Raw genomic sequence first — 18,889 nt, forward strand, 5'->3', positions numbered from 1 at the left:
AACACTCTTCCTGAAATCCATCCCAGTCCGACTCCCTCCAGAGACAGTTGTGGTTCCTCACAGGGAAAACAAGGAGGGCAGCGACACATTAGAGATTTACTGCTGCTGGATACGTGCGAAAGATTAATAAAATAATATAATATTGGCCAAAACACGTTGTTACAAATAAGTCCTAGGGTGTGTGTACTGTATATTAATTTGTTCTAATTTTAAACTGGTTTGGGCTGGTTTCTTCATGCTATTCCTGCTTTGTCAGAATTCCTATATTTATTCTATTCAGAAAGATTTACAAACATTAATGCAATTAGTGTGTGTAATTGATTATTCTCCATGTTTCTTCACAGGAAGATTTGTATTATGATCCGATAATATAGACACAACATAGTCATCTGCATGTGCAAACACTCTTACACACACCTGGCCCTCCTTTGGCAAGCAAACTCCTCCAAAGAAAGGCGCTCCACCATCCGCTGAGTCACTGCCTGGGCATGTCTCCGCCGCAGACAAATCCAATATATGCACACGTGTACACATCAAACATACACACTCACACACACATTGCCGGGCAACAAAGAGAAAAGCCCCTAAAACAAAACGGGTGGTAAAGAGGAGGCGGTTCACCTCATTTATTCCACAGAAGCTGGCAGTATGTTGACTCTGTACACACATGTGGTTTCCTTTTCTTTAAAATCAGAGGATTAACATGGCCGCCACATCCCGCTCCAGTGTCATGCACGAGCAGTTTAAAGTGATTCACCATGGTTACGCCTTTGGTGCAGTCAAATTGTCTGTGTGATCATAAGTAGTGTTGATGTGTGAAGCCTTAAGGGTGTTCTCTCTTCTAACTCATGGGGAACAAAGGGATTTCATTCCCTTAGGGACGCACAGATTTTGTATTCTTACAGATGAACTCTGGAGAAGTGGCGCGTGTGAGCTGAGTTCATGGTGACATTTCCCTTCCGGAGGGAAACTGAAGGGGAGATGATAGTGAGTCAGACAGGAGGGCCTGAAATGGGTGCTTGGTGCACGCGGGATGGTGTATCTGAACCACACTGTGGTCAGGGTTGTGTTTGTGTGTGTGATAATGAGTCGGTGACATCTGTCTTCCCACCACCTCTTCCTGTTGAATCACACAGAAAAGGGGTAGACAATACCAGAACATCTGTTATAAAGGCTCCAGAGGCTCCATGATACACATCTAAAATCTGCTGCGGACAATCTGACATGAACTTGTGTGTAAATACAGTTTTTAGGTCAGTCAAAGTTCAATTAACTTATTATTTCTGGTTTTTATTTTTAAGAACATTTCAGAACTTGAGCTCCATTGACTTTATGTAGTTTGACTTCAAATGAGTTGAAAAAGAGACAACTCAACTCATTAAATATCACATTTTCAAAATGCATGATGTAAAATCCAACGACAAGATCCCTGGTTAACACATACAAATTAAGAAAATTAAGAATAGTAAAAAAAGCCAGGACAAATGCTAGATAAATTAGGACATATCCAGTCCCAATACTTATTGTCTAGCTCGGTATACTTACCTTTAGAAAGCGTCTATGACTCCAGTTTGGTAAACTCACATTTTTAAGGCAGTGGGGAAATGTTGAACCATCTTAAAAGGTTAAACAGTGCCTTAAGACTTCTTCTGCAGTAATTACTGAATTTTAGTTGCCACTTTTTCTTTTGTAGCTGCTGACACACAGATAGGTGAAGCTTCTGCTCACTGAGTGGAAACTGGTTGCTGTTTGCATGTAGCTCGACATTACGCACAGGAATAGCGGAGTTTATGCAAAACACCACTGAGGTGAGACAAGTTTAGTCTCAAGTGTTACCTCTATAAATAATCACTAGAGAGCAGGGTGGCAGGGGAATAATTGACCAGCCTGTCATGGATAAAATCTGACTAGAGTGAACATATTTGTAATGTTGGATATTTGACAGACCTTCACTCTGGTCTTCTTACTCAGTTTCACAGACTTTCCACAGTCAGAGGAGGGTGAGCTCACATCCGAGCCTCGCTCTTAACCACAGGGTTTCACTGAGGGAACATCAACAGATTACTGTTTGAGTGACCCAAAACTAATACCAGTCAAATGTATTTTTTTGAAAAACAAGAAAACACATGGCACACCTTATTTTGATTATTATATTATCAGAAAACTGAATTTACTAAATATTTTAATATAAGATAATATCGTTTTTTTATATCAAGCCTCCATGTCATGTGATCGATGCAGAATTGTATTAATAAACATGATAAGTAGAAAACCCCTTTTTCCAATTTTAAATGTGAGGGCTTTTTCTGTTTTATATAAAGATTCTTTTGAATTCTTTTAAAAGTCATTTTTCAAATACCTTTCATGTCATGTAAAATCATGTGAATTACATTTATTCCACCTTCTATTTTATGTAAAAATCTCTGTGAGTTTTAAATAGTTTCATTTTGTTCAATATATTCAATTTTACGTGACAGAGCGACTCCAAATTCATACCAGTTACCTATTGTTATTGTATATTAGTGTTTTTTCTTTTTAATTTTTTTTATGAAGGTTCTGCTGTTTGTTTGTTTTTATTCGAAAAGTCTTAATTTGTTTCAATAGTCATGAGTCCAAATCAGCATTGTATCACTACACTGGGCTAGTAGGACTCATTTTACTTAGTTTTAGATCATTTTTTATTTTATGTGAATATTTTTAGGAAAATTCAGCTGCTCTTTTTAAAGTTTAGTTTTTTTTTTCAATAGCTGATTGCTGTCCCTAAGTGAACCCTAAGAGTGAGGGCTCGGTTATGAGCTAACCATCCTCTGACTTTTGACAGTCTGTGAAACTTAGGAAGAAGACTGGAGTGGATGTCTGTCCAATAACCACCCAAAGACTAACTTTACCGAGTGTGGATCATACACTTTAACAGGGAAATAAAAGATCCCTCTAAAAATGTGGATATTTAAAGTTTGCAGGGCCAGACAGTTTGTACTCTTGTGCTCAGCTTACTCAGTGCACATCTGGTAATTATCTGTATTAGACTGAATCACTTACTGGAGAGTAGGCAAATATTTACACTGTAATCTTCTCAGTGGGATGTAGATTAGTAATTAACATGTTAGCAGTGTAATTAGGTCCACGTTAGGACTTCCTCTGCTCCCCCCCCCCCCCCCCCCTGCACCACAGCTTCCGCCCACACACACAGTCTTGAATTACTCCACTGGCAACTGTTGATGCATTCCCAAGTCATCTGACGTCAAGTGGGAAGGGCTTCGCCAGAGTACACTATAAAAACTCCCCTGCTACCTTACTTCATTCATATCGCAGCTCTGGATTACCAAAACATTTGTGGAGAAGCTCCTTCCTCGGGCTCCTCAGACGACACAGCGGGGGAAGGACACACATAGCCAAACAATGAAAATGTCAGCGGCAGAGATCAGCCAGGTCCTCAAAGAGGGAGAGCTGGAGAAGAGGAGCGACAACCTGCTCCAGTTCTGGAAGAGGAAGACGTGCGTCCTGACCACGGACAGCCTCAACATTTACGCCGACACGCAGAAGCGCTCCAAGGGCAAGGAGCTCAAGCTGCAGTCCATCAAGAAGGTGGACTGCGTGGAGCGCACCGGCAAGTTCGTCTACTTCACCATCGTGACCACAGACGATAAGGAGATCGATTTCCGGTGCTCTGGGGAGGAGAACTGCTGGAACGCGGTGATCACCATGGCTCTGATTGATTTCCAGAACAGAAAAGCCATCCAGGACTTTAAAACGCGGCAGGACAATGAGAGCGCATCGCCCGGACAGCAGGAGAGGCGCATGGCGAGGGCGCCCTGAGCCGCCGGGACCCTGGCTGTTAACCACTCCTAATATGGTGAGGGAAACGCCATGACATAGAGCTGACATCATATACTAATACACATTGTGGCTCAGAGCAGTGGGAGAATGTCGAAACTAATGACATGTTTTTATCTCCTCCTAGTGTCAAAATGGACCATACAGAAATAATAATCGGACCAAAAGGAAGACGAGGTCTTCCGGTCCAGACATGAAGGATTGTTCGGGACTGAGCTCTCGGGAGAGAGGAGTCAACTGATCCAAACCAAAAGACTGAGAGATTGTCTGAAGCTCCATTCACAGGACTGAACCCTTGAATTGTCAAAACTATTTCAAGTTTGCAGTTTGCTTTCCTGGGAGGAATGACTCCTAAAACCACGATATTAATTTATTTGTTTCCAGGATATTACTGGCAAACGCCTTGTGTTGTTTAAATTATTTGCTTTTACAATGTGTGTTGTATTTATTTGAATAAATATTGATGCTTTTTTGACGTAATTTTGTGCTCTCCTCTACTTTTGTTTTTCATGTCTCAACTTTTCTACTTCGTACCAACATCTGTTAGTATCTAATTAAAGCTTTTAGAGTTAGCCAAATATTTGACACTTATGGCCACTTAATCAGCAGCATTTCTTAGTAAATGCCACACATGCAACAGTAAAGAGGGAGTGGAGGAAAGGAAAGTCCCTTTCCTTTCTGCTGTCAGGTGGAATGTGACTCTTTATTGTCACTGGGAGGGTTTCAGGCTTGAGTCGACTCATGACTGATAAGCAGCTTTAGTCATCGGCACGGGACACATAAAAGACTCAGTAATGCTTTGAACACACCTTAACTGCTTCCGAGGTGCGGTAGGGTTATAGGTTGCCGCTATTGCTTTAGAATGCTTTAAACTTGTGTGATTAAATGTGTTGGTGGTGTTACAGACTATGAGCTTCACAAAAGCTGACAATACTTTTTGTTCATATACAGCCGGTATTTCATTAGATGGAAAACGTTTTTATCAGGCGCCTTTTTTCTTTTCAACCTTTACAACACACAGGAAGTCCACTGTACTGCCCTGTTATCATGACATAAAGGCTGCTTCAATGGGTATAATGTGACACTAGGTACACACCTAAGTAATTACTGTTATAAACCCAGTGAGCACGGCTTGAGTCATTCAGAAATCCTTGCATGGCCCACAGAAGAAAGATAATACGCAGGTTACAAAGTCAATAGTCATTTTAAATTAGCTGTATAACTATGTAATTGGCTGTATAACGACCATGTGTAGGTTCAGAACTTGTAAGTGTTGAACTTTCTAACTTTATTTAGTTTTGTCATGCAATAAACCTGTGAGAAAGACATGTTCCTAACATTTCAATGGAGCATGATTGATGCTTACTCTGGGAAATAGTCTGTTTATGTGATCATTAGAAAAGGTATAGGTATACCTATTTCTAAAACACCAAGAGTCCAGTATAATCTTTACTACTATTCTATGACATTATATATGATATTGTTCAAGGCCTTTCTCTGTGTAGTTTTAAACTATATTGAATACATTCAGTCATAATGCCAGTAATATCAGAAAAAAACACTAGTTAAATTAAATAAATATACAAATTACTCATCTGATCTAATACAGAGAAGGAGTTTGGTCTTCAGTGTCAGCGCTAAAAATGGGGAAATTTAAGCTACATTTGTTTTTCCTGAACACTGTGTTCAACTTCACGTTAAAAAAAGACACGTCCTCACTGCCTTGAAATGAATACCTCCGGTTGTAGATCTTGCGGGATGGAAGTGTGTTATGAGCACAAATGCCCAAAGGTCAGGGGTGACAGAAAGCCGAATCTCTGGCCCGCAGTAATGAAGTGTATAGTGGAGTCACACTCCTGCTCGTCCCATCCCATCCCCGTGTGCAGCTTTGAAGTAGGATCACACTACAATGAACGCATCAAAGGGTTAGACTGATCTGAGGAGTATTACCGGAGCGGACGGGCCTTCTCTCTAAAAATACCGCTTCACAAATTGGCTCCACTTTAATATAGCAAACACACTCACACACACACACACACACACACACACACACACACACACACACACACACACACACACACACACACACACACACACACACACACACACACACACACACACACACAGGTTTTTCTATCATCACTGCATGCTATTCCTTTCTTAACATTTGATGCAGAAAAGTGCTTTTTCTTTAAGCATTTCACTTGAAGTGTAAGTTCTCAGAGGCTCATAAAAGACATAATAACCCCCTGTTTTGATCTTTACTTCCTTGCTCTTCTGAGGACACACACATGCACACCACCAGCCAGGACTCACACACTGTGTCTTCCTCTCTGATCTCAGGCTGTATAAACATCCTCTGACGCAGCACTGGCACACACTCAGCCATACTTGGCGTTATCGCCCTATTATGTGGACGCAGCATGGCTGCGCAACAGTGAATGCATTGTTACATTCCTGGGAAAAAGTTATATGCAAAAGCAGAGAGGATGTGAGACAACTGTGTGCTGTACCCTGACCTGTATACACATATTTCTGAGCAGGACAAAATGTCTGATTGGGAGGCGTTTATTGTAAACACAAGATGTAATGCTGACAGGCTGAGGCAGTGCGTATGGAGTAACAGCTGAGCGGGGTGTTGTGAGGTGAAGGTCAGTGGCCAGAAGGAACTTGTCTCACTCCCACACTAACAGCAGTAACTCTGATATGACAAGACATTAATTTGTATTGATATGCATACATTTTTTATATTGTCCTCTTTGCCTCAATAAGGAAAATGACTCAGTCCATCGGAGCACTGTAGAGACCAGAGCATTGCCAGAAACAAAAATATAGTACAGAATGAAAAGGAAGAGAACTTTGCTAACATTTGGATGTAATGCCTTATGTGGAGCAAATAGTATAATAATATAACTATTCTACTTTCCCCTAAAATCTCTTGTATGGCTGTGAAGCTGACCGTTGATCGGCCCAGACCAAGCAAGGAGGCAGAGGCAGAACGTCCAAAAATATAACCCGACGTGGGCATTTATTAAAATCCTGGGCACAAAGTTCACAGCCTCAATCCTGCTGTTCTCCTTGCACCCATCTTGCAGCCACAAAGATCTCAAAAACACTCCCAAACAGCAAAACCCCAGAGCCTAAATGCCCAACCCAATCAACCCAACAGGACACAGGTGAGGGGGGAGGACACAACACAGGGCACCAGGTGCACACAATCAACGGCAACAGACATGGGGAAAAGGGAACACATTTCAAAATAAAATACAATAAACACACTACATCAATCAATAGTATAAATTGTATACAAATGTGCACACATGCAAGGCCCGAAGCCATCCGTCCACAGTGACGAAGTTACCTTCGTCACAATGGCCTAACCCTTACAACTCATAAAGAGCATGTTTGGGCATTCCAAACAAAAACAGCACTTGAAGTGTGTTGCAGCTTGATGACATGTTAACCACACTTCAGTGCAGTGTAATTTACGGTACGATCAGGTATGCGTCATTGCTACTCCTACTCATGCTTAATGAGGGCATCACTATTTTTCCTGTAAGCCGCTATCACGTAGGAACTTCTGTCGTTGTTTGACTTCAACCTGTTGTGTCATTTCCGCGCTCCCTCTTCCCGTCAGAGTCCAATCTGACGCCAGCAGGACACAACATTAGTGCTTCATGTAAATAAAACCTCCAAAAACCCAAACAGCAGGATATTAGGCAAGGCCTTGGGAAGCGCATGACCAATTCATTGTGTAACTTGGAGATTTTTTTCTCATTTCTAAAAAAAGCTGGCAGGGGTTTACCTGGTCTTTTCTTCTTCTTTTGAATGGGATTATCTCATAGAAGTGCTATTCACTGGCTTGTTTTACCGGAAAGAATCTCTTAAGGTATGTTACTTTGTGACGCATGGCTCAGGTGAGAGCATTCCTGAGCACATACCTAAGAAACACATAGACAGACAGACGACCTCGGGGCATACCTGAGAAAACACAATGTCATCCAGTTACTACGGTAATTCTTCAGAGTTCATTTGGGCCACAAAAAACAAGAGTTGACCAAAATCCAGCTCTCTGTGGTAACCCTCTGTTTTCCATTTATCATTCCTCCATTCAAATAAAGGTCATCTGATTTCCAGATTTGGTTCGGATAAATTGCGGATGAATTCCCCTCCTCATCATATCCACAAAGGCGTTATTATCCTAATCGCCTGTAGCCACGACAACAGTGTTTGTTTTTAATGGGACATCCATTTCTGTCTGCTGAGTCACGGGTGAAGACTCCCCAGTTCTTCATCTTTAGCTTGAGTATCTGCCCACTCTAATCCACCCATAAACTGAAATAACCTCAGAAGCCTGGGCACAACACTGAATGTATGTACAGTTTTCTGTTTGCTTTGATAGCATTTTAGCCCATCCGCTAATCCATAAATATAGAAAACTCAAAATATGGCAGAGTAAGGTGATATTTCCCCTATATATCAATGGTCTCTTTGAAGGCCTGTTTTTCAAACAGAATCTTACGAATGTGGCACCTCTTATATGTAAGACATGTGTGTGTACTGGATATGCACAACCTCACACACACATGCTGTAGTTTATACACACAAAGTGTTGGCAGGGGCTGCGCCGCTGAGCGAGATCATGTTGCCTAAGACCCAGCTGTCCGGAGTGAAGCCTCAGACAGTGAGAGGAGACGCTGTCAGGAATGTCTACAGGCAGCGAGGGGGCGGACGTCCGAGGGCCACAGAGCTCCACGTGCACTCTGGCCCCGAGGAAGAGGGAAAAGATTAGTGTCCCATAGAGTGGGTTTCAAACCTTAGACTTGGGCTTAGACTCGCTAGGATTTAGCTGGACCCACATAAAAGGCTCTGAGTTGTGTTAGAGTTAGTTTTACTGTAAGTTAATTTTTCTCTATTTAGCACCTTTTCACTGTGTTGTTTTGATATCAAGCATTTAAACATCTGTAATAAAATAAACCCTTAAACAAGTACAGCAGCTAAGTGGCTAAATGAAGTGGCAGTAATTGAATGTTGCTTAGGAAATGTAGGTTATTTTTCAATGCTGTGTGCAAAACCGATGAAATCCCATCGAGTATGTTGTATGATTGACTATGTACTTATTGGAGAAAGAAGTCTCAAAGAAAAAAAACGGAGAAATAAGCTCTAAATCTGTATGGCTGCATCGTTTCATGTGTCAGAAACAGACAGATGTGGATCACAGTGGATGATTGGAGCAGTGGAGCAGAGCAGCTGGGGTACGGGAGTCTGATCCCAGTCTAACTTGGCTCCTGAGGGGGGATTTGGTTACCAACACCTGCCTGAGTGGGTGTGTGAATAGATCACCAAGAACTGATTATAATAACATTATAATTCCCAGCCTGGAAGTCTAATGTAAGACATTATTCACAACTGGAATAATAATCCCTAACATTATTCCTTTCCTCTTCTGGACTGTGTGTTGGTGTGTGTGTGTTGGTGTGTGTGTGTGTGTGTGTGTGTGTGTGTGTGTGTGTGTGTGTGTGTGTGTGTGTGTGTGTGTGTGTGTGTGTGTGTGTGTGTGTGTGTGTGTGTGTGTGTGTGTGTGTGTGTGTGTGTGTGTGTGTGTGTGTGCGTGCGTGCGTGTGTGTGCGTGTGGAAGCTTCTATATGTTTTACCCATGCTGGTGTGATGGGATTCTCATTGCTGGCAGCACCAACAGCAGTTTGTTGGGAAAAACTAAAAGAAAATTAAGTGGAAATCTGAGTGCAATGCGCTGGCTTATAGTGTGACGTGATTTCCACATCATGCCACTGAATAGCTCCACAGCGGCTGATCGTAAAATAAATGAGTTACAGTAAGTTACATCAGACTGTGGATGCAGCCAATAAGGCAGCAACATGATCAACTTTGCCTGACATGAAACTGAAGGTGAAACGAATGGCTGTAATAACCACTAATGATGACCCCGGGTCCTGAGCCATTATCAGGGCGAGGGGAAATTAGTACCAGGAACATATTGCACAAGAGGAAAGCGAGTGAAAGAGAAAGAAATATAAATGAGGACATAAAGGGAGAGAGGGAAAATTCCAGAAGATGAAACATTAGAAGCGATTAGTTAGCGAGAGATATGAGGGCAATACATGGATTCAGGAATTTCCCCATGACACACCAAAGCCAACACAATGGTATGATCTAATTACCTGAAAATGCAACATGGCTGCTACACCCTGCACAAACAGAGTACTGTAAGATTTTACATCTATATTTCACTCTGTATTTACCATTAGGAAATGCTTTGACATGAGCAAAGACATGGAACATTCTGAAGAAAGATAAATCACTGTGTTATAAATTGATGTTGAGTCATTAAGTCAAGTAATATTTGACATTTCCTGTGTGGTAGTTTATATAGTTCTAATACCCATATATTTCCAAATATGGGTTAGAGATGCACTAAATTACAATATATATTTGAAAGAAACCACCACACATCAATTACTCTATCGTCATTCTGTTTTCATTTCTCCTGAGCCATGATATTTTGTCAATATTATAATTATATGGCATTTCTTGTTTCAGAATGTGTGTGAAAGCAATGATAAGAGCTGTCTATTATGTACCTTAGTTTAGAGAGTTTTGTGTGAAACATTTGGAAAATATTGTATTTTACTTTATGGTTAGTGTTCAAAAGGGACTTTTGTCTGAAAAAGTATTTCTCAGACTGATAGGACCGCGAGGAGCAGGCCGAGGAATCTTGAAAGTCCCTTTATTAGAGTACAGGTTCTCAGACAATGCATTCCTGCAGATCCTATGTATTGTTTCTCTTCTTGGCTCCAGCTCAATGATCACTTCAGCAGTGTGGTTTTGACCCATCACCAAACGTCTCCATCAATCATAGCAGGACACAACAGGAGCGTATTGTTCAAAGACGGAGCAGTGGGTGCTTAATCACTTCTGATCGGGGTGTGGGCTTGTGTTTCCGAGTCTGCATACCTTCGCTGAGGTGATGTGATCTCTCTGCAGCCACCCAGGAGCTGAGTGGGTTGATCCATGAATGGACAGATGGATGGATGAAGGGCAGGGAGCTGGAAACAAAGGAAAACAGAGAAATACACACCAACGCCAAGTTTCATGTGTGCTTCTCTTAGGAGGTTTCTCATAGCTCTGTCTATCCAGTTCACCATTTAGTATATCAAAGTAAATATTGCAACCCTAAAAGCAACAACATGCATGGCTAAAGAAAAAAGGTCCAACAGGGAAAAATATATAAGCAGTAACACAATCATGCAGGGTTGATCCTTCATAGGTTTTTGTCAAGAACTGATTAATTAAAGTACATAAATTATTTATATCATTCATTACAACTGTGTTTTTCATACTATGACAAGTAAGTCTGTTATATATTTTAAAGAATCTCACTTACACCAGCCTCATCAAACCCGCTGGTGCTGGAAGCTACATTATGTGAAATTACAAAGCTGTAAGTGGCTGCTTTATAAACCCCCTGCAGACGAAGGAAGTGGGAAAACCAAAGCCTGAAATAAGAGGAAATCCTGTTTGTCATGGCTCAAGGGTCTTTCCCAAGGAGCAGAGGGACTCACAATGGTACTCTCTGTCAACACGCTGCCCTGAGACTGAGCACAGTGCCAACCTTTTGCTAAAAAGGCTACGGTGGTATTGGAGGTCAGCATAAATCAAATTACCGAGCATGATTCAAATGCAGCGCAAGCACACTTTAGCAATGTAAACACAGGCATTTTACACAAATTATACATCTGCATGGACCCGTTATATCCATGGACATTTTACACTTCATCCATAAGAGGTTTCTTACTCCTGATATCCTTACTTGCGTAGTTGTGGTTGGTTAATTAAAATAAAAATAAAATGGGTTTTATCTTGAGAAGTGGCATTTATTGGAGCTTTTAAAAAAGCAAAAAGTCTTCGAAAAAGGTTTGAATGCTCTGAAAGGCACTAAAAGTGATTTATTCTCCCATGCAATGCACCTTCATGTGTCAACTGCGTCACTGACCCCTTTTGTTCTGCTTTACATTGAAGAAGTCTAAAATGTGTGTGCAGACTGCGAGGCGGGAGTTTCACGTTACATTTCATACTCTTTCATTTTCCCCATAAATGCAAAGGCAAATGAACTAATGTTTTGTGAATCAGTGTGTGATATGCAATTCTGCTCTTTGTGCTCCAGACAGGAAGACAAAAATGATGTCATCTCCCACGGATGTCATCTTAAATGAGCTGCGCTGCACACAGACAGTCAGCAGTATGTTAAAAACATACACATCTACTGGACCAATTGCTATAACATTTGCGCAGATGTCTGGCTTGGTCTCCACGAGGTTCCCATGTGTGTTCACACACCAGTTAGAGGTGGGGGTACAACCAGCGTGAGCTGTGGGGACAGGAGTTTTTCGGTGTTAGTTTACAAACCCCCCGGGGAAACGTGATGAAATGACACCAGCAGGAGCAAAAGAGGCAGATAGTAGGATGCCAGGTTGGAACATTAAATATGAAAACTGAGATCTTCAATCAGTTCTGTAGAAATATTAGATGAGCTAGTGCAATGGCTACTGATTGCAGTACAACATACACACACACACACACACACACACACACACACACACACACACACACACACACACACACACACACACACACACACACACACACACACACACACACACACACACACACACACACACACACACACACACACACACACACACACCACCCAGTTCTGCTGTAACAGAATCCCTTTTCTTTAGTCAACCGCCGTCAAGTGTGTGCACGTTGAGATGTGTGTCGGCTTTCTGTGCCAGAGGACAAGGGGCAGGGGCAGGGGCGAGGATGGAGATGTTTGGTGGGGGTGCAGAGGAAATGAAGGGTGGGTGGATTGTTGGGTAATGAGTCACTGGAGCCTCCTTCAAAGGCTGCTCTCCAACCTCAACGCCCCCTCCAAACCAGAGCAGGGAGGTCCACTGGAATCTGGGCCTATGGATGGAAGATCTGAGTGGGCAGGACACATACTGTACAGTGTACTTATACACACTAACACACTTCTTGTCTCTCTAACTAGGGTCAGGATCGGTCCGCTTGTACGGTGTACTTGAGTCTGTGAATGCAAAGCCATCTTGTTGTATGTCTGTCTGTGTGTGCATGCCTAAACACAGATTAAGTTCGAAGTGTTGGATTAAGCCAGGGGTGTCCAAACTACGGCCCGGGTGCCAAATGGGCCCTCGGACCATTTTGAATCGGTCCTCAGCTAATTCTGAAAGTATAATGAAATATGGCCCACAAATGAAACTTGTGCTTGTCTTGTACTTCTTAAATATATATAAACATATATTACAAAGTATTCATGTGTTAATAAGCCCACTTTTTAAATAATTCAGTCAATTATATTTGAAAACATTTCCTAACAAATCTAACTTGATAAGAAAAAAGTCCAATAACTTATTTGTATAACAAGCGTGAAATATACCCTTCCTATTTCCCCTTATGATAAGCATATTCTTTTGGAATGAGCTTATTAGCTAACAAACTATTTCATTGAATTTAGTGGCTTGACTTGGTTGAATGTCAAACAGCTCTATTTATAAAAAATAAAAAATGTCAGTGAATAGTTTGAAAGTGTATTTTGCTAACATCATGGCATGCTATTCGTTAGCATTAAGCCTGCATGCATAGTCGTTCATACATCCCTAAATGTAAACATATTTCACAAAACATTGCTACACACCATTGTCTGTAACACTGATATAAACACACAGAATCAACTTCTCTCTGCAGTCTGTAAAAAGACTAATTTCCTGACGTTAACTCTGTTTACTAGACAGAAATAAAGACACGAAACAAAACGTTATCAAAACAACGTAATTTGATGGGTTTTTTGGTCTCCCAATGACTTTAAAAGTCACTTCCTCTGGAATGTGTTTGTTCAAAACAACAACCTGCTGGCAACATACTCCTCTGTGTCACAGATCTGTGTAATGCCGACGATTATCCCGGTAGCAAGTTTAACGTCTGTATAGGATTTCAAACGCCACACATGTACACACCAGCTGTGACCCCTTGTCACAGCTTTCACTCTCCCGTTTATTAGATCATGAGCAACTGTGTGACTGACGTATGGATATGAGAAGAGAAGAGAATGAAAGAATAACGTGGATTGTAAATGAGAGGGTAGCACAACAATCCCTGAGCTAACTGAACCAAGCTGAAAGGAGTTAACAATGAGACAGGAAGCAGAGATCAGTCAACAGTAGCTTTTAAAATACGAAACCCACAAACAGGATCAAACACAAACATAATGCTGGACTATATTTAGATACTATACATCCTCACACAGCTGCAGAACTGCATGCAAGCTGTATAAGTCAAAGGTCATGTAATAAACATGATCGATGTGGTCTCAGAGTAATACTTATTTTTAATTCTGTTTACCAGACAGGACATGATGGCCCATTTTTACAAGCAAGTCAGGTGATGATGGGGCTTGTGTTTGTCTGTGGGACGGGCTAAGTGCTCCGGGACAAGACTAGACAAGAACTGCAGCTTTACATAGAAACTACAGAGGCGGGCATTGCTGACGCCATGGCAACAAATCAAAGCATGAAACTGCACCACCAGAGTTTTTACAGGTCATGTAATTGCTGGTTGGTTGTGATGTTCTTGCTCTGAAACTAAGCTGGAGACTTTCAATGATCAAACCTTGCTGCTTTCAATACTTTTCATTTCAGCTGGGAGTTAAAAGAAGAATAAGATCCTGAATCATCCTCTGTGCTTTAACAAGTCATATCTACCAGTCTGCACATGACCCCCCATATCCTTTTTCCCTGCATTCACATCTTGGAATTACTGCAGCCTCCCCAAATACATCGGTACTTGCCTTTGAAATGTTATTTTATTAGTAGCATTCAATGATTCAGACTTTGAATCATCAAAGGTAAAGTATAATGAGTCCATTTATATGGAACCAAAACTTTTTATTTGGGTTTCATTATCACTTGTAGAGGAAATGGTCGGACTCAGTGAATAATAATGAAACATAAAAGTTTAGTCAAATAAACTATTGGATTAAATGACTAAAACTGAACACATTAAACCTATGGGCTTTGTCCTGACTTTAGCATGTGTCAAACCTTAGGTAAGGCAATTGTATTTATATAGCACCTTTCAGCACGCGACAATTCAAAGTGCTTTACAAAATAAAAACAAAAGACATTTAAGAATAAATACAGCATAAACACATTATTAAATGGCATTTAAAAACAGGCATAAAAAAAGCAAAGATAATGAAATAAATAAATCAACACAGCAGGTACAGAATACATGAATAAAAGGCATACTGCAGTGTGATATGAACAGCTCAATTAAAAGCAGCGGCAAATAGATATGTTTTTAGTCTGGATTTGAAAATAGGAAGTGTTTCAGCGGACCTGCAGGATTCGGGCAGTTTGTTCCAGATTGTCGGGGCATAATAGCTAAACGCTGCTTTTCCATGTTTAGTTCTTATTCTTGGAACAGAGAGCAGACCCGACCCAGAGGACCTGAGACTCCTGGATGGTTCATAGTTATGCAGGAAATCGTTTACATACCTCGGTCCTAAGCCATTTAGTGATTTAAAAACTAACAATAGTATTTTAAAATCAATTCTTTGGTCGACTGGAAGCCAGTGTAAAGACTTCAGAACCGGACTGATGTGATCCACTCTTTAAGTGTGTGTGAGGACTCGAGCAGCAGCGTTCTGAATCAGCTGCAGCTTTCTGATGGATTTTTTTGTGAGCCCTGTGAATACACTATTGCAGTAGTCGAGTCTACTGAAAATAAAAGCATGGACAAGTTTTTCTAAATCCTGTTGTGACATTAGTTTTTTAATCCTTGATATGTTCTTCAGGTGATAGTATGCAGACCTAATAACTGTTGTAATGTGGCTGTTAAAATTCAGGTCTGAGTCCATCACTACACCCAGATTTCTAGCTTTATGAGATACTTTGTAGTCTGCTAACTGAAGCTCTGTGATTACTTTTAATCGGTACTTCTTTGCTCCAAAAACAATGATCTCAGTTTTTTGTTTGTTCAATTGGAGAAAGTTCTGAGTCATCCAGTCATTGATGTGCTCAATGCACTTGCTCAGTGTTCTAAATCGGAGAGTAGTCTCCCGGTGTAATTTTAAAATAAATCTGGGTGTCGTCTGCATAGATGTGATAGCTTAGATCGCTGTGTTTAATAATTTGAGCCAGTGGTAGCATATAGATATTAAAAAGCAAAGGTCCTAAGATGGAGCCTTGAGGAACCCTGCATGACATATTTGTCAGGGTTGATTTGTAATTGCCTATTGAGACAAAGTTTGTTCTGTCCTTTAAGTAGGAACTAAACAAATTTAGAGCTGTTGCTGAAACTCCCACCCAGTTTTCTAGACGGTCTAGCAATATGTTGTGGTCAACAGTATCAAAGGCAGCGCTGAGATCTAATAATACTAACACTGATATTCTGCCACTGTCTGTGTTTAAATGGATGTCATTTAAGACCTTAACAAGAGAAGTCTCAGTGCTGTGGTTAGGTCGAAAGACCGACTGAAACACATAAAAACCGTCAGTTAAAAACATGAAATTACTCAACTGTTGAAAAACAACTTTTTCAATCAATTTGCTTAAAAAGGGAAGGTTTGATATTGGCCTGTAATTATTCATTACGGTTGCGTCTAGGTTATGCTTTTTTAGGAGCGGTTTAATTACTGCAGTTTTCAGGGCCTGTGGAAATACACCCAATTGGAGAGACTTGTTTACTATGTGTAGTATATCTGAGGCCAAGCAATGAAAAACAGTTTTGAAAAATCCTGTCGGGATAATATCGAGGCTACAGGAGGAGGATTTCAGATGTTGAATAATGTCTTCCAGGTCTTTAGCATTTAACAGACGTAATTGTGTCATGATGTCTGAATTAACTTTAGGTGAACATAGGGACAACACATTTGCTTAGAGAAGATTAGAATTAAATCAAACTGTGAGGACTGAAAAACACTTTTTTTTATTTGAGTGGTCCTGGGATGGAAGAAGTGTCTAGTCAGGATCATGTGTAAAAGTAACAATATCACAATGTTAAATTCAAACATTTTAAAATTATGCTTAAAAATACTAAAATAACGTAAATATTGAAACTTTCTCAAATTTGCACCCAGTAAAAATGGGAAGGGACTGCATTCACATGACATGTGATCAAAGCACTTATCCTTTTTACGCTGTTCTGAAAAGTAGTAAGAAAAACTAATAATAATAATAATTACAGTCATTTAAGAGTACAATACTGACTTTAAAGTCTAGTGGAGTACAAGTATATGGTATGGTATGACGAGTGCAGTATTGTTGTCTTCTTAAGCATCATCATCTTGTAAGACAGTTGAAAGCTGCAGACCAAAAAACAAAATAAACTTTAAGTGGAACTATCTTTAACTCTAAAGCAAACAATGACACCTTCTCAAAGGGCAGACTAACTCAAGAATAATTGGACAGAATATTATCAAGTTTGAATGTCTGTTGTTCCATGGGAAAAGGGCAAGTTTTATTTGCTAATGAAGACCATGTGTTAGGGTCAAAAGATACAGAAAGTGCACCTTTGGTGGACACTGTTTTGTCAGACGTATAGAGTAGCTAGCATAGGAGAGCGATAAACCAGTAACGCACCGGTACTTTCAAATGCAAATTAGGTGCAGTGCTTAGATAGTTTAAATACATTAAAATACTTGTATGATCATATATTTGCAGTGATTGACTGCTCTCTATGTCGAGTTAACTTCACACATCTGATCACGTTAAGCATGTACAAAGAAATATACATGACACACACATTGCCTCAGGGTGTACCAGACTGCCAGACTCCCTCGGTCCTCTCCTCTGCTCTAAAAGGCACGTCCAGACAAGTCCCGTCCCTGCAGCTTGTTAAGGACAGGCCAGAACGGTGGGTTACGTATTGTAACCCTTGTTCTATAAGCACAGGCGGAGCCCTCTACTGGACTCTATGGGTACTACTCTCATCAATGATACGCGAGCGTTCACACACTGAAGTTGTATAAATGTATCCGGCCAATCAGGGTGAGCCTACCCGAATGCGGGTACGTCTCCTGACTGTCATCCTACACCCTCTTCAGCGAGCGGCATAGGAAAGACAGGGCCCCTAGGTAGAGGGCGCCTGCGCTTAAAGAACTAGGGTTACATTACGTAACCCACCATTCTATCTCACACAGGCTCCACCCTCTACTGGACTCTATGGGTACAGTGGGTGGAGCCCCGATGGATAAACGCCCTGTCGTCCTACAACATCGACCCACCACACTGCCCCTGACCGGCCTTTGGTTAACAGCCACCGCACCCCAACTTCCTATCATCCGGTTGTGACCGTGGAGAAGTCGAGGCTGCAGCTTACTTGGCTGGGAATTGGTCTGAATAAGCCCATAGCTCCACCCTGCAGGTGCCAGCGCAAGTGACTATACACTGCGCACTACGTTTCCCAGGTCCCTAAGGAGCACAGGTGAGGTGTTCAGCAACTATAGTGTCCCTGACCGCACAGTGCTTTGACGGCACTTCTTGCAGTTTATTACACTCACGTGAGCGCGCCCATCCGCTGGCTCCTGTACTGGCGTTTACAGCGGGAGTGGCGAGTGTGCTCACAATAGCGCTGCTTTTGAAACGCTGCGTGACACCCACCAGTGTGTCCATGGAACTGCCCCTCCCTACCTCAAGGAACTCCTCACCCCCCATAACTCCTTGCGGACCACCCGCTCCAGCAACTCCAACTTCCTCAAACCCCCCAGGACTAAGCTCCGTACTATGGGAGACCGGGCCTTCTGCTCGGCTGCTCCCAGTCTGTGGAATGCTCTCCCCGACCAAATGAGAGCACCACAGACCGTGGAGGCTTTTAAAAAAGGCCTCAAAACCCATCTCTTCAAAAGAGCCTTTTTATTGCTTTTTATTAATTCTACCGTGTTGTGTAATGTATACTGTTCATGCTCACTACTTGTAGCACTTCGGGATTTGAAATCAAATATGAAGTGCTTTATAAATGG

General features: G+C 41.4%; 1 protein-coding gene across 1 annotated transcript; it reads left to right on the top strand.

The window, feature by feature from the left end:
• Positions 1-3,277: 3,277 nt before the first annotated feature.
• phlda2 (pleckstrin homology-like domain, family A, member 2) lies at positions 3,278-4,314 on the top strand. Its single transcript, XM_034215947.1, has 2 exons — positions 3,278-3,853; positions 3,962-4,314. The coding sequence occupies exon 1, from the start codon at positions 3,400-3,402 to the stop codon at positions 3,814-3,816; it is 417 nt and encodes a 138-aa protein (XP_034071838.1). The 5' UTR covers positions 3,278-3,399; the 3' UTR covers positions 3,817-3,853; positions 3,962-4,314.
• Positions 4,315-18,889: the final 14,575 nt, after the last annotated feature.

The sequence above is a fragment of the Gymnodraco acuticeps genome, unplaced genomic scaffold, assembly GCF_902827175.1.
Source record: "Gymnodraco acuticeps unplaced genomic scaffold, fGymAcu1.1, whole genome shotgun sequence".
Lineage (NCBI taxonomy): Eukaryota > Metazoa > Chordata > Actinopteri > Perciformes > Bathydraconidae > Gymnodraco > Gymnodraco acuticeps.